This window comes from Dryobates pubescens, chromosome 8, assembly GCF_014839835.1.
Source record: "Dryobates pubescens isolate bDryPub1 chromosome 8, bDryPub1.pri, whole genome shotgun sequence".
Lineage (NCBI taxonomy): Eukaryota > Metazoa > Chordata > Aves > Piciformes > Picidae > Dryobates > Dryobates pubescens.
The window spans coordinates 12,131,952-12,155,198 of record NC_071619.1 but is presented as its reverse complement, the minus strand read 5'-3'; the positions used below and the strand labels follow the sequence as shown (position 1 = coordinate 12,155,198).

Genomic DNA, 23,247 nt, shown 5'->3' with positions numbered 1-23,247 from the left:
CTTGAGAACTATTAGCTATGATCTCTGACAAGATGTAAAGAATAGGCAAAGATCCATAGAACAGGAAAAAGACAAATGTAGCTCTTATATTTTAAGAAAGGGGAAAAGGTCCACCAAGGAAATGGCAGATTGTCTAACTCAACTTTGACAGCTTTGCAGTTTGAAAGCGCTGCTCTGGAGCACTAAGAGTAAATCAGATGAGTGCCTAGATGACAAGGTGACAAACAACAGGGAACACTGATCAGTCAGAATGTACCATGTCAAATTGACCTGATTTCTTCTCACGGGCTACTCTCATTACTTAGCTAAAGAAATATGATCTTAAAAGAGCTCAAGGGTGGACACACAAAATGGCTGGAGAGCAGAGTCTACTGACAATGCACTGTCACCAACTGGTATCTTCTATGGAGTCTAATGTGTGTCATTGAGCATTTTCATTAATGACAAAGAATGGAATGGGGAGTGCATTTATTACCTAGGCAGTGTTACTAAAGCTGAGAGAAGCTATAAGCACTTTGGTGGAGTATGGGTTTAAACTCATAATGCACGTGACAGAATGGAGAAACACCAAGCAGTAAGTACAATCTAACTCAATAAGGACAAGTGCCACATTCACCACTGAGTAACAACGTGCAGAATGAAGAACAAAGGCTAAGTTCCACAGAAAGTGTAATTAATTTTAGAACATTATTATACCACTGTTAAAAAAAACAGGGACAAGTTCTACTGGAAAGCACAGAGTCCCCAGTGTGGCATGCAAATCAATGCTTCCCACACCACCAAGTGTCTGGTGATGCCTCAGCAGAAGTAAGACACCCAGCTGAATAGAGCATGCTCCAAGAACAGAGTAGAACAATTGAGGAGGGTTTAAACAGAGAAAAATCAAGAATGACAATATGACAAGACAACACAAGATTAGGGTTGCCTAGTACATCCAAAATGTAAGAAACATCATCACCTTCCAACGTGGAAAAGATTACTGCAAAAAGGAGAATAAGAAACTGCCTTGTGTGCCTGTGTAGGCTAAATAGAACATGCCAAACTGCCTAGATTTTATGAAAATCCTTCTAACATTAAAATTAGTGAAACAGTGGAATTCCTTCCTCAGGTAAGACCTAGGCAATCTAGGTTTTTAAGAACAAAGCAGACAATCATCTGGGATGACTTAAAAGAAACCAAGGTCTGCCTTTGGGAAACAGGAAGGACTAAATAACCTCTCAGGGGCCACGAGGATGATCAGAGGGCTGGAGCACCTCTGCTATGAGGACAGACTGAAAGAGTTGGGGCTGTTCAGTCTGGAGAAAAGAAGGCTCTGAGGTGACCTTACTGTGGCCTTCCAGTATCTGAAGGGGGCCTACAAGAAGGCTGGGGAGGGACTTCTCAAGATATCAGATAGTGATAGGACTAGGGGGAACGGAATGGAGCTGAAGGTGGGAAGATTCAGACTGGCTGTGAGGAAGAAGCTCCTCACCGTGAGCGTGGTGAAGCCCTGCAATGGGTTGTCCAGGGAGGTGGTTGAGGCCCCGTCCCTGGAGGTGTTTAAGACCAGGCTGGAAGAGGCTCTGGCCAGCCTGATCTAGTGCAAAGTGTCCCTGGCCATGGCAGGGGGGTTGGAACTAGATGATCCTTGTGGTCCCTTCCAACCCTGACTGATTCTATGATTCTAGGTTCCTCTTCTGACTTACTGTGAACTCAAGAATGCAGAGTGAAAATAGCAGTTCGGAAGAGAACAATGCACTAAAAGGAATGCAAAAGTTCCCCCTGCCATGCCTGGGTTTGTTTTACACACTTTAAACATTACACTATTGGAAGTGTATCAAAATAGTATTCTTTTTAAAGAATGTTTCATAATCCTGATTTACTCAATTTTACTTTCTGAGACAAACACTATAACAAAATTAACCATAAAAAAAGGAGTCTTTGTTTTCATCTCTGTATCTTTTTCTTTTTAATAGCAACCAAAATGCCTGAGCTGTCACTTTTATCTTGTTTATGAAATATTCATACCCAGCTTCCTTTCTGCCAGCATCCTAGGGACACCCTTGGAAAAGAAAATTATGTATTAAAGGACGTACCCCTGAGAGGGAAAGTTCTAATGAAATGTTAACAGAGCAGCTTCAAACTTGAGTGAGACCCACGCTGTAGTAAGGCTATTCCAGATGATTATTAACTAATCTATCTGCATTTCTAAAGTCCCCTATTCTCCGTGGTACCTACCCTCAGCTTCCAGTTTGAAAATTAAACAGATATCTAATAGTGAAAATCTGCTGAGGAAAACAAACAGACCTATCAGGAAACAACTAATTCATAGCACATGCTGCCCCACTGCCACCCCTGAAAAAGCTCTTCTGCTCTGAACTGCTGACTAGTTTAGTGTTCCCCTGGGGCTTACACAGCTTCTTAATTTGAACCAAATGACAGCTGGGTGTAAAAATCTCAGTCTGTATATCTCACTTGTCACAGTAGGATAAGAGCATGATCAGATGAGGAAGGTAAGGAAAATGCACCCCCCCACCCCATTGCTTGCATAGCCAAACAATGCCCTAACTTCCCAACCTGTGAATGGATTTAAGCAACTGTTAAGTTTGGAACCAACAGGATGCTTCAGGGTGCTAAATAACCCTCTCCAAATACAATTTGAAACATACAGCACCTACTGTCCTGAGTGGGGGCAAAAGAGGTGAAGGTGTAGTTGCCTCACCATCCTCTCCTCTCTGACAATCCCCTCCACAGGGAGTCTGTCCTGACCATTCTCTCGATGAGCTTCTTCCACAGCATGCCATCTGACGTCACCCGGTACCACTCCTTGCACACCAGCTCAGCAGCACACAACGATTTGGCATCCAGGTACGACAGAATGTTCTCAGCAATGTGATCCAATCCCCGAGCTGGGGTGGGGGGAGAAAAGAAAAGAAAAAAGAAAAATTATTTGCTGGGGAGACAGAGTTTAAAACAACTGCCCTTGCTAGTACAAAGATACCCTCTCTTTCCATCTCCTCTTCTGCATGCAGAGCTGGACCAAATGCACAGAAGAGCATTTGCAGCTAGGTTCAGGAGTGAACAGCGTTCTCCAACTTCCTTTGGATATAACACAACAAGTCATTAAAAATAATAAAGAATCCAAGAAGTCATTCCAATCTATTTCGATGGCTTTTAGCACTAGGGGGATATTCTATGGATGGCATTTCCAACTCGGCGACGCAGCCCCCAAAATCTCTCTATATTAGGACCATTTCTCATCTCACTGCTACAGCTGTTCTCATGTTCCAACGGCTCAAAAGCTGTTTTTGCTAAAGCAGTAGCTTTTAAACGTAATGAAGAAAAAAATATATATTCCCAATGTGTGCCCTGAAGGGTAGAGGTACCTTTAGACATGGGGGAGGGAAGGATATGCAGATGCACAGGGAAGTTGAGAGGGAAGGAGAGAGTGTGTAAAGAGAAAGTCAGCCCAAACTGGGTAGCAATCAGCGGGTTCCAATTAGAGCTCATGAGTCACAAAAGGTCCAACCTTTGTTCTCACTAACTGAAAGCTCTCAAAATTACCTCCCAGTGCATGAAAAAGAGAAAATGCAGCATGCTGCCTCTCCCCCCCTTTCCAACATCTTAATATACTTTGGGTGCCACATCCTGCCCAGTGTTTTATGCTTCCGTTCAGAGGCAGAAAAAGTACACGTTAATGATACCATGCACCACCAGAGAGTGCAGAAAGAGGTCTGACATTTCTTATCTTTATAGATGCAAAATTAGATGTCAACCTGCAAAATAAAAGCATCAGCAGCCTTTATTATGTATTTAATCTGAAGAGATATATACAGCCACTATATAAAATCCTTTTTTAAAAAAGGGGGAAAAAAAAGGCAAGTGTTTGTAAATGTAGATTGACTCTACAGCAATTTGTGGAAAGGAAGGTGCAGTGTTTTAGTGAAGGTGAACTGGAATTTGCAGGAGCCCTGCAATTTGGTAGGGCAGATAGGGACATTGTGTCCCCCAGCTTCTCCAACCTGACACCTGCATGCTTAAGCTCTCTCCACTGGGCAGAATTGGTATTATTTGTTCTCCCAGTCTGCACCACTTCCAGTGGGCCCACAGACACTTACAGACCCACTGGGACATTCACTGATGCCAAATTTGTGTAGTATCCACACTGGTGGCTTTACGTCAGTAGTGGCATAGCGAGAAATTATTTTGTATGGGGAACAATCAGTGGCGTTAGAAAGGAGGACTGCACTGCACAAACTGGGCACAGTCATTTTCAGCCACAAGTCTATCTCTGACCTACCTGCTCTTTCTGGATCATCAGTAGCTGCACTTTAGATCTTGCTGCAATGAGGTGGTGTAACTACTTTCACGACTGTAAGTCATCCTTTGCCATTAATCCTAGACCCTTTGCAGAGAATAAGGTTTTGACCTCTCCTCCTCACATTTATGGTAAGTGGAGTAGGCAGAGCAACTCTGGCCTGGCAGAATTTTATTATTTAATTTCTTAGGAACAGAACAATTATTTCATTTCTTAGGAACAGACTAATTCACAGAGAGACACATCTAACAAAGCACTGCTTCCTTAAAGCAATCTCTGTTCACAGATTTTGTTCTGAACTGATGTGAAACACGATTAGCCCTTCACACCAACAAGAATGTTTCACCTATTTCACCAATGAAACCCTTATAAGAATGACTTTCCTCACAAAAAATGTTAAACAGCTTGGAAATGCTAAGCAGAGACCTTCTTTTCCAGAAACAGAACAATGTTTGTTAAGCACACAGTTAAGCTGCATTTTTCAAACCACCTTAATTCTGGTCAAAGCACTGGGAAAATAATCTGAGCCAATTTTACTTTGTATTGGTGAAATGTGCTCTAAAACTACCTTTAGTTCTGGTTATTCTTTGGGATGGTGCTAGGAGGACAGAGATAAGATGCCTCGTGATTTTGAAGTAGCTTTACTGTCTTATTCACTTGAGGGGGAGAGCAGGGGAGAGCATGAAGAAGGAAAAATGAAACCAGAATACTGAACACTTGCAAATTTCAGAAGGCTAAAAGTTACTTTAAAAGTTTAGATTTTTTTATTATTATGTGACTTAGCTGAAAATGTTCAGTTCTTCATTCATTCCTAGGCTGCTTCTTCCCTTCCCCTTTCCCATTCCCTTCATTAGAATCCTGTCTATAGTCAGGACATCGTGCACTGACTGCAGAATCTGTGCCAGTGTAATTCCTGGCCGTTAATTTTCTCCCTTAAGAGCTATATGCACCAGGACATTAGCACTCTGGAAATATGCACACTGATGGACATACATTATTTAAGCACACAGGTCTCACAACTACTCAAATACTCACACATTAGCTGCCTGATTCCTATCTGTTCTGCATTCTGTGATGGCAAAACTAGCTGCTTCCTGGGTGACTGTGAGAAAGCCACTAACAAATATGGTAGAGCTAGGAAATCTTGAACGCCTCTGAAAAATGAGTGTTAATATTTGCCCAAAATTTTCAGGAAAGGGCCTGCAGGATGAAGTTAAGCAAATACTGAGTTGCTTTGATGGAGTTTTGTGGAGAAAGACCTGGAAAAATTGTGTATGTAACGATATGCACACATCCACCTTAAAAGTGGAGAAACAAATGCACTTTCAAAGTACCCTCTGTTGTTCTGAAATGGAACAGCTCCACAAGTTACAATGCTGCTCTAAGTACATGAGATTATTGCCACTGGACTACTAAAAACTAACATAAAGCAGGTACTTAGCATAACTAAGATATTTTTTTCTTCAGTGCTACAACAGCCATTTGATTACTGGGCACAATTAGCTTAAAAATCCAGTGAACCTATGTATTTAACCTCATAGTGAAACTCCTACAGTGCCCTTACACTTTGTACAGGTCACAGTTTGACATGCTTTCCCCCCCACCCCCTGTCTTTTAACTCTACAACTTGAATGTTGAGAAATCCCTTCTGAAGAATGATTAAATGACTGGATTGGCCAAACTGTTCAGCAGTAGTCACAGAACAAGCTTCTGGCAAGAAACTCTTTTCTTCCATTAGCCATTCAGAAACAGTACCTGTGTAGCACTTGCTCAGATCCATTTCAAACTAAGGAGCCATGCTATGGGGATGTCAGTTTATTAACTATCTATCTACAGATGTACGAGCTGATGGTCTGGAAAAAAAAAAGACTTAAGAGCTAGGAATTTGTTTGGTTCTGAAACTCTTTTGCTGTATATATTTTATCTCCCATTGCCTCAGTTTTCTCATCTATAAAATAGGGCCCAAAATTTTCATTATTCATGCATCATTGTGGGCATTATGAGTACAACTACTTGCCTTGTGGCTTGTGATGACTATCCTTGATACCTACATGAGATACCATTTACTTACCATGGTGGTATTGGATCATGCCTTGGGAGACAGTAGCAATACAAAACAAACTTTATCACTACATTTCATAGTGATGTACAGCTATTAATTTGAAAGCTACCTTCCATGTCACAAACTGACCCTAGAAGAGGCCTCTCCAGCAGGGTAGGCCAGAATGGAATAGTTTTATGATAGACAAAGGAGAAAGCTCCGTCTGACTGCAGAAATACCTGGCAGTGCAGTGATGAAGTCTCGCTGTAGCATGGGCTTGAGGTATGAGTTTATATGCCCATGCTGGTAGTGACACATCTGGGAGATGAGGTGCTCCACAAACTCCACCTGGTCAGACTCAGACCACTGCTCAAAATACTTGACGCAGAGTTCCTTCTCCTTCTCATAGCTCGCAGACAGTTTTCTTTGCTTGGGCACAATCATACTGGAAGTGCCATTGGCAAGTTTTGTCTGGAAACAGGAAGGAGAGAAACAATCCAAATCACACATACAAAAAGAAGCTCAAGTGGTTTTGCAATTTTTTTTAAGGGGAAGAAAATGGAAGGAACAAAGCACTTGGAGACATAAAGTTGGCTGCGACCACATATCCTATTTGGTGCTGTCACTTGGAGTGTGGCCACCACGAGCTGTACCCCCTGCAAGACAATGCACTGGCTTGTGCACACAAAGCACTCTGGTCAGACAGGAAACCTTGAGTGGCAGTCTAACATAAACACAATTTTAGTTACATCATGCAGACAGTGCAATGCATTTGGATTCCTAATCTGCAGTTATCAATTACTACAAAGCACCAACAGAAAATTGCATTTGTATTCTGTTTGTTTTATTTTCCTAAAGCATAGACTGCTGCTAAAATTCATAGGGAATGATGAAATGGATGAGAAAAAACCTGCTAATACTTTTCTTTTGAGTATAAAACCATACCTTGAGAGCACAGCCAGCTAAAGCACACCCTGATATTTGGTATGCACTTTTTCCCCCCTCCCACAGAATAAAAGGTTTTCAAGTTTGTGAGCATTGTTAATATCTTGTCAGAAGGGCTCAGCTCAAAGAAGTTTCAGGGACAAAACAAAACACTGACATTTCAATTTACAACTTGATAGCAAAACACATTTTCTGCTTTCTAAATGATTTAACTGGAAGGGCACATTTTGCATTACAAGGATAGATTCTGTTCAAGATTAACTGTTTCACAGAATCACTTAGTGGGGCTGGAAGTGACCTTGAAAGACCATCTACACCAATCCCCCTGCCAGAATGGGTCACCTATACCAGATCACCCTGCAATGCACCCAAACTGTTTGCTGGGAAATGATTTTTTTTCCCATACTGGTCAAATAGTTTGTATTAAATGCTGAAAAAGTGATTTTTCTCTCTTTCACCACAATGATTTAACACCAGACAGCACTACAGCAACAGTCAAGATTATCACAATGCTTGCATTTAAAAAAATACATGTAGAGGTTCTCTATTAATGATCAAATAATTAAAAACAAATTACAGATATGAAAACATATAATGCAGAGATGCCACATTTCTGTTCTACGATGTTAATTCCAGGCATCAGCCTCATCAGGAGACTTATATTAACTTTAAGTGAAAGAGTGATCTAGGAGAAATGCATGGATTAACTAGCCTTACAGGAACAGAAAAAAACCCAACAAAGTCCTTTTTCAGCAAGGGCCAGAACAGTGGGATATTGAGAGACCACAAAATCGAGTTATCAAAGCTGTGTTTGGAATGCAGGAGTTTCATGTTTCTTAGGAGTGAGTAATTCCTGTAGTCCAATATCCCCCCAGCCCCAACAGCAATCCTCACTTTGGAACACCAAAACCCTCTCAATTTGAAAATCTACTCAACTAATCACCATGTACATTTCATTTTCTAGAGAAAATCCACTTACATACTTTTTTCAGCATTCCCAGCAGAGCTGGACAGACTGTCTTCTGGTAGAGAAAGACAGTAATTAGCTGTCATTTAACAAGCAGTTTCTTCTGTTTCTGAATTATGGCTCGACTTAAGCCAAACACAGAATGTGGAGATCACATCCCCACTTCTCAATTCCACAGCTCCATGTTTTCAACTTCACCTTTACCCCCATTCCTCCCTGTGAATTCCTCTGTGTGTTCAGTAAGATCATGCAAGACAAGGGCTGTGACTTTCCTTTAGTCATCACACAGATAGCACTGACTGCGAGTCATAGAGCCAGTACTGGGCAGCAGGCAAGAAATACTCTCTCCTGGGCCAACTTTTTAATAGAAAGAAATCTCTACAGGGACTGGGCATGATGTACTGGGTGTAAAGGACTAGACTTTTCCTAGCACAGTCCACAGTACACAACAGTGTGGCAAAAAATTACCAATGGACTGCATTGAGCAGAGGTCTTATGGGATTCTGGTCATTTTTGCTGCAGTTAAGCTGCTTGCAAAACAGATGCCCCTGTAAAAAGTGCTGGATTAAGGCAGCAGAGAGTTGCTGCAGTCTACAAGCTTGATCTCATTCCATTCTTCACTTTTTTTTTGCTGTTCATCTCTTAATAGACTGACTCTACAAAGCAGTTTTTAAAACCTGTACCTCTGGCTTTTAATTTAAGAGGCTGTGAACTCTGACTAATACGCAGAGCAGACAGCTGATGTGCAAAGACCACAAAAGGCACAACTCCATTCATGGCGTGGCACCACATTCTGGCCTTTCCTTGCCTTCTGAGCACCCTTCTCCCAGCAGTCTTAAGCTCCCCAGTTACCTCTAAAACACCAGTCTAGGGTAACAAACAGAAGTTGCAACATCTGCAAAAACAAGTAATGGCTTATGTGTGTACAAACAGATGGTTTAGATGGGACAAAACAGCCCATTTTGTTTGGATCCCAAGTGAATACAGGCCTCTTGGGTGGAAATAATGACTATATTAAAGAGTTCATAGACCAACACTTGTAACAGCTCTGGAAATCAAACTCCAGGTTTATATGGTGGATCTGCTAAATGAAGCACTATACATGTTACAGTCCAAATCATAAATATAAATAAATATACATATATAAATAAATAACTATAAACCAGTTTTTTATATACACACACACATATTCCAAATACAGTTATGTCCAAATTAGTGGAGAGGAGACCATCACATGTTTTAGGCTCATGCACATACTTTAGCGGCATCCTGACAATGACAACTGGAGACCTGCACCTTTGCTTGCTCTGCTTTCCCATTCAAAGGAGCAAGGACAAGCCTTGAGGTCCTGTGGTCTGTGCAAGCAGAGAACTAGGAGGCCAGGGCAAGCCACAAACATACCAGTTCTGCAGAGTAAAGACATGAATTCACAGGGCTGTCAAAATCACTCGATCACAGCACATGCCCATATGCCTCCCCCAGACTGTCTGTAGCTACAGTTTAGAACAGAATTCCAGAATTTCCATTTGAAGATTCCTAAAAATCCACTAGGGGCTCAGTGAAAAAGACTTCTTATTAAAAAAGCCAACAACAAAACCAACCAAGCATCTGTATTATGAAAGGGTGGTGGAGTAATAACTACCAGCAAGAGAACTGATTTGGCTTCCTGAGAACCCTGATTTTGATCAACTGCCTCAGGTTCACAACCAACCACCTCAGAACAATATCAGCTACTACTTCCTGGGGCATACAATTGTCTACAGCCTCTTCTCTTTCGTGGTACAATAACCTCACCTGAAAAAACCCTAACTCTCCCATTCATACTGTCAGGGTAAATATCCATCCAAATGGATAGATCCAAAAGAGGCAAAGCTCTGCTACTCCATCACCTGGGAAGAAGATTGGGTATAATATATTTGGAGCAGGTAACACTTCTCTGACTCCCTTTTCACAAGGCCCTGCAAGAGGTGAGAGCTGTCTCATCTGGCTATAGGCACAACAGCTCGTCTGCAGGAACAGCAGAGGTGTCCCAATACGACGATGTGCCTGAGCCAGTAGGCTGTGCCAGGAAACCCAGGGGATTGAGTGCCTCAGGTTGGTACTAGCTCAGGGATCTACGTACTATGCTCCATTGCAGCCCATAATTACAAGACCATTTCTCCAAATGGCTACACTTAACACAAAGCACATTTGTATGCCCAGTGAAGTAGAAGAGGACTAATATATGAAAGGACTTTAATCTAAATAATGGCTGGCAACAATAGGAAGGTGCAATGTTTCAACACAGATAAATAAAGCTTGGATACATCTGTATATAAAACACAACAGCTGTGGTATATCACAGCTGTAACCTGTATGTGACAACCAAGGTTACTTTGGTTTTGTTCAGTACAAGGGACCAAGGAGCCTCCTAAAGCACAGAAAAAAACCAAACACAAGCTTAGTTCTCTGATTCTAGTGTAGATACATAGTGTTTCCCCACCCACATGAGAGGTCACAATTTGTGTATGTCTTTTTTAAAAAGCCCCCATGTCCCTTACCATTGCTGAGGACTTTGTTAAAGCACTTTCCACAGGGTGAATTCAGGTTGTATGCTTCTTGTGGTAAGGAGACATCTCTTAAAGAAAAAGAGAAGCTATCTCCTAGGCTATCAAGAACGATCCCAGCATGGTTTGGGACCTTCCAAGCCTGCAAGACATCTTCATGCTGGAGCTCTGAAACGACAGAGCTTAGAACACCGGTGCAATTTCTCAGAGCTTCTCTCTAGACAAAAGGAAGGGACTGCTCTCCAGTGTTCCAGTACTGACAGGTCATACTGGGCTTCTCACCTCCTTCCTGGACTCACTAGGACCGGAGGCTCTGAAACGGAGAGCTGCCTTCTACTGCTTACGTGCAGCCACAGCATTTCACCTCCGACTGCCTGCACCAGTCGCGGTTAAGTCACTGATCTAGACAGAGCCACCTTAACAGGAATTTTGGATGGGTCTTAGTGAAGGGGAGGAAAAAAGAGGACATAATGTTTAATTATAAGAAATGATTGAAATAGGCACAGACATACCCCGGGTGCCTCTGCACTGCAGCAAGCTCTAAACTTGTTATCGTTAATGGTTTAAATTTCACTGTGCTAATCATTTCAGGACACAAGCCTTTCTTGATAATCTAATGAATTATTCCAACATCCTTCAGCAAAAAAAATCCTCCATGACAGCACTAATTACAAGACGTTTTCCCAGTGCTTATGTAAAATATGACAGAGCAGCAGCCTAGGGAATTGCAGAAAACTGCTTCTAATTTCCACTGAGAAACTGACAAACACCTCTCTTTCATCTCTCCCAGCTCTCAAGTAAGATTTAACTTTCTCATTTAGTTAATTACCGAGTGAGGATCATCATTTTCCCGGATCGGAGCGGCACAGAGCCTTTATCGTGTTAACTTGTGAACTTGATCGATGGCTGCTGCTAAAACTTAATAACTTCACCCCCTGGCAAATTGTAAGATAAATATAATAGGAGAAACTCTGACAGTAAAAACCTGCCAGAAATGAGCGCTGTGTTTATGTTTCTTTGCAGGCAGCAAAAAAACAACCGACAGCTTATTACTGGGTGCGTGTTACTTATATTTAAAAGACTCCAGGCAGTTAACTTTCCACGTACTGTTCAAACTTTACTCACAAGATAAAAGACACTGGGGAGAAAAAGCGAGCAATGGGATGACAAAGAAAGGAACCATGGAGATCTCTGTCCAGAGTGTGTGCGTGGGAGATGGGAACTTCACAATGAAAGCAAACCACACTCGTCTCTGTGGCGTGGATGTTCTTCAAGATTAATCACATTAAAAATGCCCACAACAGTGAATCCAGAAAATGAAACTAGTTGCAGCAGCAGCAGCTCAAAGCTCTGGAATTCTGGAGCATGTTAGGGGCTGTGTGAGAAAAGCAGAAGGATTAAAAATACCAGTGTGGCAGAGAGATGATTTGGTTTGATGCTTTATAAAGCTGCTCTTCACCAGAGAACCTCAGCATGGTTGGCTTCCCTAAAGCTACTTGTGTGGCCATGAAACTGCTTGCTACTGCTGCAAGTACCACTCAATACCACTCCAACAGACCAGTGTCACAAAAACAGCGAAATGGAGCTGAAAACTTATGCCAGGCCTCTGTGCTCAAGGGCAAAGCTAGCTATTTGAGAATCCCGTGAAAAGGTGCTTTTTGCATGGCCTAAAGGCAATAACAGCATAATTAAGAGGCTGCAGGTTCCCTTTCTATGGCTGCCTTTTTTTTCCCCCTTTTTCTTTTTTTAGACTTGCAATTACCAAATGCTGCTCCTTGTTGGCAGCTTCCTATTAAAAAGCTTCTTTGAGAAGTGGGGAGAAGCAAGGGGGTGTCTCACCATAAAGAACAGGATCTCATGAGCCATAGCACCTGAAACATGTGAGCAGGGCAGCCAGCTCCTCGTTTTTCTCCAACTGCAGGATGAACCTCTTTTCCAGTGTTTGGCTTGACAGCAAGGCTACAATGCTAGGTCATTAAACAACTCACTCCATTTACTTTTATTTTAAAAGCTCAGTTTAGAATCTACCCATTTCTGTCTGCCTCCATCTCACGTAACAGTCTCTGTGAGGTTAACCATGAGTTTAGCACATATAGGGACTTACTGGCTCAGTACTGAATTAGTTTCCACGCTGCAAAGCTCACTGAAACATTCTGAAAAAAGAACATAACCCAGAAGCAGATGATCATCAATCACATCTGAGAGTCCAAAAGAAAGAAGCCACAGCATCTTTACTATTTATTTCCAAGAGCAAATTCAGAATAGATCCTCACGCTGAAATTAACAGTCCCCTGGATACCAAGGGATCGGCAATTTTGCCTGTCTGGGGCTTTCAGCTGCTTGTCCACATCTGGTTTCTAATCACACTGCAGAAAACCTTTGATAAGAAAGGATGCATCTAGATGAAAGATCACTAGAATTATGTTGGGCACAGCAGCCCAACCTGCTGCACTTTCTGAAATCCTGGGGGGACAATAGTTTTCAGAGGTACCATCTAAGTACCTGTGATATGGTGTCAGCCTGGAGGGCATCTGACTAAGGATGCTACTTCAGACACAGAAAAAGGGAGAATGCTGTCTTGGTTTAGGGACAGAGAAAGCTGCAGACACCAGGGAAGTAATGCACTGGGACTGGGGAGGCAGGACTGAGCCACGGGCACTTGCACCCTGGTTATACAGAGAGCAGCAATAATGCCTTGCTGAAGAAGGTACTCCCCTCCCACACAGCCACATAGTAAACAGCAACAGGGAGAGGAGATTAAAAAACTATTCTTTTAAGCTAATACTTAATGTTTCAGATAGACTAATAAAGTTTAATTGTCTGGAATCTTGTAGCTCTTACTGTAAACTTTCCTTTGATATAGGTCTCCCATCTAGATTTTAAGTGCTAGCAAAAGCCTCCAAAATAAAATTTCTCAGGTGCCAGCAATGGATGTGAGCTGGGAGTCCCTCTCCTCATCTCTCCTCACCTCCAAGTTGTCTTTGCAAATAACAAGCACTGATGAGAAAGCTGCTTGCATCAGCACAGCACTGGCATATGCTACTTTCCCAAACTACGATCCCTGCCCAAATGCATATCCAGACATATGGGGAGAGGGCAGAGACACCATCACTCTCAGACAGCTAGATTGCAGAGTGCACTTTTTACTAGTTGGGAAGCAATCATAAACAAATTTCAAAGCAGATCCTCCACTAATGACAAATCACTTCCAGTGGAAGTCAACAAAGGAAAAGTTTTCTTCTTTGGCATGGCTACCAGAACCACAGTTGAACTGCTGGGACCATTACATGTTATTACTGTTAATGGAGGGAAGGAATATGCACATTATCACTTGAGAACCAGTCAACTAAAGTCATCGGGTAATGGCCAGTAGCAGCAAAGGGCTCATTTATGGCAGGGGAAGGCATAAGCTAAACTCTAAGCAGCAGTTTCATAGTTTTCTGGAACAGTTGCTTCTGTTTTTAAAACTCCCAAGCATGATCTACTGCCTGAGTGAAGTTAGTCTTTACTGGTGTTATTACTGATTTTCTTTTTGCTCCAAGTACTCCCTTAACTCAAAGAGAAAAGCAGCCAGAAACAGGTAGGTGGACTCAAGTGATTTTAAACATGGCTGAACAGAACTCTACCACTGGGAACGACACACAAGTAGAGGGGAAAACGACCCAAAAGACCCATTATCTGCTCTCAGTAACATTATTACTCTCAGAACACTGTGGTTCTATGTAAAACTTTTATTGTAAAGAAACACAAGCCCTCCAAGTTAATTTACCCAGTATAATTTTCCATAAGTTTTCTCCTTGGAGATGCATTTTGCTACCAGCAACAAAGAAGGCACAAGGGCGCCAAGCTACCTGGTCATGGAAAAGGGAGTGATTCAGAACTGGGAGTCATGAATGTACATGCTGGCTATCATATACCATTTCTCAGCTGTTGGAGTCCTACGTCTTTCCAGGCATACCAGAGAGATGCAACAAACGAAAACCAAAGCAGCATCCTGAAGAACCACAAGATTCTCATATGTGCTTTGCTCCCACTGCAACTGCACTCCTAAGATCTGCTGGCAAGGTAGGCTGCATGAGCACTCCCTAACCTATTGCAGTCAAAATAAGCTTTGTTAGCAAAGACCTGATATTTAAACTGTCTGCACTAAACCACCTCAGGTTAACTGAAAGCAAGTTTGCAGTTTTGCTGACAGATCCTGGAGGGCAGCAACCTGCAGCAGCCAGATGAGGGCTGAGCGGTGTTCTTTTCCAGCAGTACAACTATATCGAGGATATCTCATTAGCTCACACTGGCTGATGCTAACACTACTGCTATTAGAAGCCACCACAGAGACAGCTGTAAGAGGAAGAGTCCACAGAATACTCTCACACAGTGTTATGTCAAAGCCAAAATCTTGACAGGTTTTTGTCTTGTAGCCTCCTATAACCCCCATAAGATCATCCCATAACTCTCACTCACTGATGAACATTGTCTTCTCAAGATGAGCTGTTCAGTTAACCTTACAGTCAAACCTTATCTTGCTGGCAATCTGGGGTGAATCCCATGGACAGCCTCTAAGATTTCTAGAGGAGCTGGATGTGTTTGGTCTGAGAAGACCAGGGACTATACACTAGCCTTCCACTATCTAAAGGGAGGTTACAGAAGAAAAAGAGATAGAGTCTTTCAGAAGTGCATAATGACAGGAAGAGGGGCCACTGGCACGAGCTCCAGTTTCACTGAAGCCTTCCAGAGGTACACCTTCACTTTAAGACTATCTTGGCCCATTCTTTCACTGCTACCTGCCAAGAGATCCATGACAGAAACCGAATTAAAAAATGCAAGATAAGGACACTCTCCAATGAATTCTGAATATTCAGAAACTGCATTTGTTTGGGTTAGGCTGAATGCTGTTGATAGGTGAAAGTATACAACAGAAGCAAGGCAAGAAATAGTGCCCTCTACAACCACAAGTGACTAGTTCTGACCATAATATGGCTTTAGGAAGACATGCTCATTTCCACAGCTGGGCAGACTTTGTCCCTATCAGCTGATACACAAATTGCATAGCTCAGAAACCCAAATCACTGACTACTGCACTAGGGATTTACTCCTTGGCTCAGTGCTTAGCTACAACTAAACTTTCAGAAAAAAACCCCCTCAAACTAAAGAAAGGAGGGAGCCTTCCAGTATACTCCACTCCCTACAGTAGGCTCAAAGAGGAAATGTTTGAATATAACATAAAAGCGACATAAAGCCCCCAGTAAATTGTGGCAGAACAGGGCTGCTAGTCCCACTCAGTCCTTCAACATACTGTATTTTTCATGACATTCTTTCACTCATAGGTACGAGTCTACTATTCCTTTGAATGAGATAAAAAAATAGTGAGAAAAGCATCAATGACCTTGCACTTCCCTTTCTACAAACACAGGCTAACTTTTCTGTTCTTCATGCCATCCATTTTACTTTCCTGCCACACAAAAATACAGCCAGTGCGGAGCATATCACATGAGATGCATCTTCCACCCTCATGCACTAATGCATCCCATTCTGAATTTATCTAACAATCACCAACCTTTTCTTTAACTTCCAGCATAACAATTGGCTGAACATCTAAGAACCAACTACATGCTAAGTGAAGTAGCCATTCCTTCCAACAGTTTAAAATATATTCTCCTTTAAATAGTGTTAGGCCTCCTATTAGAAGAATTGTCCTCCTTTGTGAAAGGAAAGAAATATTAGACTTTACCATTGCATGCTATGTGTTGAAGACCCCTGTGACACCTCTCTCTTGTTTCCTGTATTTTCAGGCAGCTCACAATAGACTGTATCTAGTTTTGTAATACTCAAAACCACACAATTTGCATCTTCTCATCTAGGAAGAGCAATCTGGGATAATGCCTGGGGGGAAAACCCCAAGCATGTAACCTTCCAATGCAAGATTAAACCGAACATCAAGAGAATTCAATGTTTCCTACCACAGACCAAACTATCAGATGCACCATTCACAGCCCGTTCCTTTGATCGAGGGGTTAGAGCTCCCTCTAGCACTCTCAAAACAGAAGAGCCATAGATGCTAGACTGTGATTATCTGTCTCATCCCAAGCATTCTTGGTAGGGTTGTCTGTGATTTTTATTTCATTTATTTTTTTCCTGTCACATGAATAATTAAGAATACATCCAGTTGCTTATTTGAAACTGAGGAGGAACAAGTGCCAGGAGAAATGGTCTCTATAAGCCATTAAAAATACTCAGATTGCTATAATTAACTGATCTCTACTTTAAAATGTAATTTAGGGGCAGTTGAAGGATTATCATGTCAGCTGTGTGTACAATGTGAAATGTAGCAAGAAATTAAATGAAAAAGTTGATGAAAATTTCCAATTTTTGTGGTGTAAACCCCTCTTGCTACCTCACCCTCCCTTGCAGCTGACACACATCCCAATGCAGCTGACAGGTCCCCTGCAGCTGTGAATTACATGTTTCTATTTCAGCATTAAATATTGAGTAATGCTGCTTAAGTAAAACTCAAAAGGTGCAACTCTGCTGAGTTCTGCACAATGCTGAAGACAGAAAAGCATCTCATGACAGAAAGTGTCAGCGTTTTTCAATCACAGGTTATTATTTATTAATCCTTGGTAAACTAAAAGCTGGCAGTTATGATGTGAAAATGAGAAAGGAAAATGGGAGTAAAATCTCTTCCAGTTCTACTCCTAACTCTCCCACTGGCTTCTCACACTGCCACAGGCAAGCCACTACATCTCATCAGTCTATTTGTTAAATAGATGTAGCCTAATGCACCTCACACACAGATCAAGCACAGCTTAAGGCAGAGAATGTCTTTGGAGGCCTCTGCACGAAAAGGTGCCCAGCGAGGGCAATGTCACCAGGTGACACCACACTGCACTCCACATAAGTGCAAACTTCTCCTCTAGTGCCAGCAAACAAATCTGTCACTTAAAAGCAAATCAAAACTGACTCACTAGAAAAGGCATGGCCTCAGCTTCACCAATTAGAAAACATGCAGCTGTATTAATTGCTTCAGCTGCCTGCCAAAATGGAATCAGAATTGCAGTGTTAAGAAAAAATTTCACCTCGTTTTCTCGAACTCAGACTTGGCATCCAGATACCACTCCTAAAACCAAGACAAACATGGAAAACACCCCTCTGAAGGCAAGCATCCGAGGGAAGGTGTGCTTTAGTTAATTTCCTGTACTCATCACACCAAGTTCAGTACCTAGCCGGCAGGGGACTGCTGGACATTGCTTAGAATTTTGCTATTTTAATATTAGTGTGTGACAGAGATGAGGAAATACAATAGGCTGAGTGAGGCTATGCACAGCTATGTTTTTACGTCTCTGACAAGTTCAGTAAGAAAGACAAGAAGTAATGAGACACGAGTAGATGACAGAAGCACCTGACAAAAACTTCCCAGCATTGCCTGCCAGTGTCCCTCAGTCCCTGCTGACAGCTGTCCTTGCCATTCTGGGCCCGAATTCTGCACCCAGTCCTGCTGCTGCACCCAAATCCTGACATACAAACCTTCCCTCCTGTGGTACAGATGGCATCCAAAGCCGTTCCTTTTATCCCCTTAAGAGGACTTGGAGAAAAGCTCTGGCAACAACTTCACTCTGCCTACACCTCTCACACGTGGCAGCAGAGGATTACAGTCCGATATCTGACCTGCGCAACGGGAGTGAAAGGACATCTGAAGGGAAAGTAAGACCTCTGCGGTTGCAGATCTGTTAGTGATGCTGGCAACCACCTGTTCTACCCTGTGCCCCCACCATAGCTGTGGCTTGGATTCAAATCAGAGACAGGTAAGAGAAAGATTGTGACGCCCAAGCTGCACTAAGACATGGCAGCAGCACTTTCTCACACACACACACACACACACACCCCAAGTACCGAAACTTTCAAGATCTCTGATCACTTCTGTGTGTTAGAAGCAGTGCAGCTCTCATCTTCACCCAGGAATCAGTTTGCAGTCATTGTTTTCATGCCTTTGTTACTTCTGAAACCCTTAGTGCTGTCTTAGGAGATAAAAGGAGGGAGCAGCTAGTGCCAAATACAGCCTTTCTCATGCAAACATATTACATACTCCAAGTGTTGGCTTAACTTCTTGGTGCAGTGGGAGACTGAATTGTAAGGTAGATGTCCTGTGTATGTAAACCTTGGCAGAAGCAGGTACCCAGCAGTAGAGGGTAACTGAGACTAACAAATTCAATACTGACCCTGCTCTGAGCAGAAGGCTGGACCTCCTGAGATTTCTTCCAACCTAAGTGACTCCATATTTCTAACACCGTAGTCCAAACTCATCTACACTTCTTAGGCTTTTGGAGTGAAAAGTTACTTAGGTTTTGACTGAAGGCAGGTTGTAGTTGTTCTATGTTGATGTATTTAATTTGTAATAACCAAACCCTGGAATTCTTTGTAAAAGATGCTGCATAGAGAATTGGTCCTTTAAAGGCTTTCTGACTTTGCTATTGTATCACTCATTCCTTGCAGCAACCAAACACCAGGTTCTTTTAAAAGCACTGCAGATACTCCTACTTGCAAGAGGAGAGCGTGAAGTATTTGAGGGACCTGTTTGGACATCCAGCCTCCACTTCCAATTCCATCCCTACACTTATGTGAAATTTTTCAAAAGCTATTGATCTGGTTATGAAGCATCTGTTCCCTCAGAACTGCAGCTGATTCTCCACAAACTATTCAATTCCAAACATGTGCACTTAGGACCTGCAACACTTTCAAAACTCGGGTCTCAAATAATGACTTAATTGACCAGCACTGACAGCTGGCTGAACATGAGCCAGCAGTGTGCCCAGATGGCCAAGAGGGCCAATGGCATCCTGGCATGCATCAAGAACAGTGTGGCCAGCAGGAGCAGGGAAGTCATTGTGCCCCTGTACTCTGCACTGGTTAGGCCACACCTTGAGTACTGTGTCCAGTTCTGGGCCCCTCAGTTTAAGAAGGACATCGAGACACTTGAACATGTCCAGAGAAGGGCAAGAAGGCTGGGGAAAGGCCTCGAGCACAAGCCCTACGAGGAGAGGCTGAGGGAGCTGGGATTGTTTAGCCTGGAGAAAATGAGGCTCAGGGGAGACCTTATTGCTGTCTACAACTACTTGAAACGTGGTTGTAGCCAGGAGGGGGTTGGTCTCTTCTCCCAGGCAACCAGCGCCAGAACAAGAGGACACAGTCTCAAGATGCGCCAGGGGAAGTTTAGGCTCGAGGTGAGGAGAAAGTTCTTCACAGAGAGAGTCATTATCCATTGGAATGGGCTGCCCGGGGAGGTGGTGGAGTCACCGTCCCTGGAGGTGTTCAAGAGGGGACTGGACATGGCACTTGGTGCCATGGTGGGCCTGTTGTGACAGGCTGGACTTGATGATCTTTGAGGTCTCTTCCAACCTTGGTGATTCTGTGATCATGCCTAATCATCTGCAATCTTCTAAATCAAACCTCAAGATGCTCCGACTGCAATGCACCTCAGAGCTGTTCAACATCACAAATTATGATCCAGAAGAGGGCTGAAAGATCTAAACTAACATGGCAGGAGAACCTAATGCAACCCTGTAGTTCATGCAGTTTTGTACAATCCAGTGACTTGAAAGAAAACAACACATGCACATAATTGGCATTAATTAAGCAACGTTTTTATTACCTGCAATCAAAGACTTAAGGAAACTTTATTTGTCAGAAAGAGGGCTTTCTTTGCTAAGAAATTACAAGTCTTACTTAATTAACAAACGGATTTTTTTGGGTAGTATAGAAGTACTTTTCACTGTTATTTTCTTCTAAATGAATGGCAGCCTAAGCACAAAAGCTGTTGTTTCAATTGACAGAACTGGGGTCAGGAAAAACAATGCTGAAGTATTTTAATCATCATATAGTTTAACTAAATCCTCAGTTTATTCACAGAGTAAACTCTGCTTATTCTGTGCTCACAAAATCACAGAACGATAGGGTTGGAAGGGACCTCTAGGGCTCATCTAGTCCAACCCTCCAGTTAAAGTAGGTTCACCTAGAGCAGACTCCACAACCTCTCTGGGCAGCCTGTTCAATGCTCTGTCAACCTCAAAGGAAAGAAATGTTTCCTTATGTTTAGGTGAAACTTCCCGTGTTCCAGTTTGTGCCCACCATCCCTTGTCCCATTGAAGAGAGACTGGCGCCATCCTCTTGACACCTACCCTTCAGATATTGATAAGTATTGGTAAGATCCCCTCTCAGTTTTCTCTTTTCCAGGCTAAAGAACCCCAGATCTCTCAGCATTTCCTTGCAAGAGAGATGCTCCAGTCTCCTAATTATCTTTGAAGCTCTCTGTTGGGACCCTCTCCAGTAGTTCCCTGTTCCTCTTAAACTAATGAGCCCAGAACTGGACACAGAACTCCATGTGGAGCCTCACTAAGGCAGAGTTCCCTGTTACAAGGGTTTCATTTTGTGTTGAGAAGCTACAGGAGGATCTCAGACTTCAAGGATATGAGAAGATAGTTAAATTTGAACCTGTACACACAATTAGGACAGACCTATTGTCACAAATCCCTGACATCATGAAGGCAAGTTTGCCAGTTGGATGCAGGACCCAAAGAGCCTGGATACATAGAATCATAGAATTGTTAGGCTTGGAAGGGACCTCAAGGATCATCTAGTTCCAACCCTCCTGCCATGGGCAGGGACCCCTCACACTAGATCAGGTTGCTGAGAGCCACATCCAGCCTGACCTTAAAAACCTCCAGGGATGGGACTTCTACCACCTCCCTGGGCAACCTGTTCCAGCGCCTCACCACCCTGACACTGTTCTTTCCATCCCTGAATTTCAAAAAACTCTGTGAGCTGAGCAGGTAACAACTACTTGCCTGTCAAGATTAAGTATTGTGAGAATAGAATAGAATAGAATAGAATAGAATAGAATAGAATAGAATAGAATAGAATAGAATAGAATAGACCAGACCAGGTTGGAAGAGACCTTCAAGATCATCACATCCAACCCATCATCCAACACCATCTAATCAACTAAACCATGGCACCAAGCACCCTACTGAGTCTCCTCCTAAACACCTCCAATGATGGCAACTCCACCACCTCCCTGGGCAGCCTGTTCCAATGGGCAATCACCCTCTCTATGAAGAATTTATTCCTAACATCCAGTCTGAACCTCCCCTAAAATAAGTAAGTGCAGCTATTTTGAATATTATTTTCGTGCAACTACCCGGTTGCTCATTTTAGTTTTCTTCAACAGGAAGGTTCAGGAAAGCATACAGTCAGCAGTGCTGTCTGTCTCCAAGCTGCAGCCTCAACTATGCTTTCAGTCACATGCAGTGAGGGACTGCCTGCCTTGCTGAAGTTACCTTAGATACGAGCATCCACAGGCAGAGTAATTCAAATCTATTTTTGTAGATTACAGATTGCGTTAAATATACATGAAGGAAAACGGGGAATAGTTTCTCTAACTGCACTCCATGAGTTATTCCCCATTCTAGGTTCCCTCTGAGAAAATCATAAATTTTAAAATCTGCCAATTAGTGGTAGTGACAACTGGTGAGAGCTAATCGAGTCAAGCAGTGGTATTTGCTGAGTGCTGCAAAGAACAAAACAACATTCCAGGAGAACGAAGCGACCAGGCTGTGACAATAACAAGGAGCATGAAGTCATTTGCCCAAGCTTCTTTTTCCCTTCAGGACTGCAGGTTGTGTCACTGCCTTAATAGAATAGAATAGAATTAACCAGGTTGGAAAAGACCTTTGAGATCGAGTCCAACCTATCATCCAACACTATCTAATCAACTAAACCATGGCACCAAGTGCCCCATCCAGTCTCTTCCTAAACACCTCCAGTGATGGTGATTCCACCACCCCCCTGGGCAGTACATTCCAATGGCCAATCTCTCTTTCTATGAAGAACTTCTTCCTAACATCCAGCCTAAACCTCTCCTGGAGCAGCTCAAGACTGTGTCCTCCCATTCTGGTGATGGTTGCCTGGGAGAAGAGACCAACCTCCACCTGGCTACAACCTCCCTTCAGGTAGTTATAGACAGCAATAAGGTCTCCTCTGAGCCTCCTCTTCTCCAGGCTAAGCAACCCCAGCTTCCTCAGCCCCTCTTCCAAACCATGAGCTTCCCATCAGCCAGAAGAATTATATCTTTAGATGTACATATGACTGTTAATAGCTGCAGTACAGTTCATGGCAATAATTTGACAATTTCTGTGTGAGAGAGAGCAATCAGAAAAGCAAACCTAAATAAACACCTCCGACAAAACAAACTCCTCAACCACAAATGCTCAAACATCTTCACTGTTTCCCTTCCTTCGTTTCTTAAATTAAGCCATTCCTCAAGGATCATTCAATTTATCCTAATAAAACAAAGAAGATATTACTGCTCTCTAAAAATAGATGAGAATAAAGACCAAAAAGAGAAGAACCACCATTAACACAGAAGAAACAAACAGATGAACTAGTGGTACAATCTCTCCAT

The 23,247-nt window shown here is 42.6% G+C and overlaps 1 protein-coding gene across 4 annotated transcripts in view; it reads right to left on the bottom strand.

The window, feature by feature from the left end:
• Window positions 1–23,247, bottom strand: part of BTRC (beta-transducin repeat containing E3 ubiquitin protein ligase) — a 129,098-nt gene that overhangs the window by 18,946 nt on the left and 86,905 nt on the right. For all 4 annotated transcript variants that reach the window (XM_054163184.1, XM_054163185.1, XM_009908120.2 and 1 more), the window contains 2 exons: window positions 6,578–6,809; window positions 2,702–2,888 (listed from right to left, as the gene is read on the bottom strand). In XM_054163184.1, the coding sequence (XP_054019159.1) occupies window positions 2,702–2,888; window positions 6,578–6,809 (419 nt within the window). The remainder of the gene's footprint in view (window positions 1–2,701; window positions 2,889–6,577; window positions 6,810–23,247) is intronic.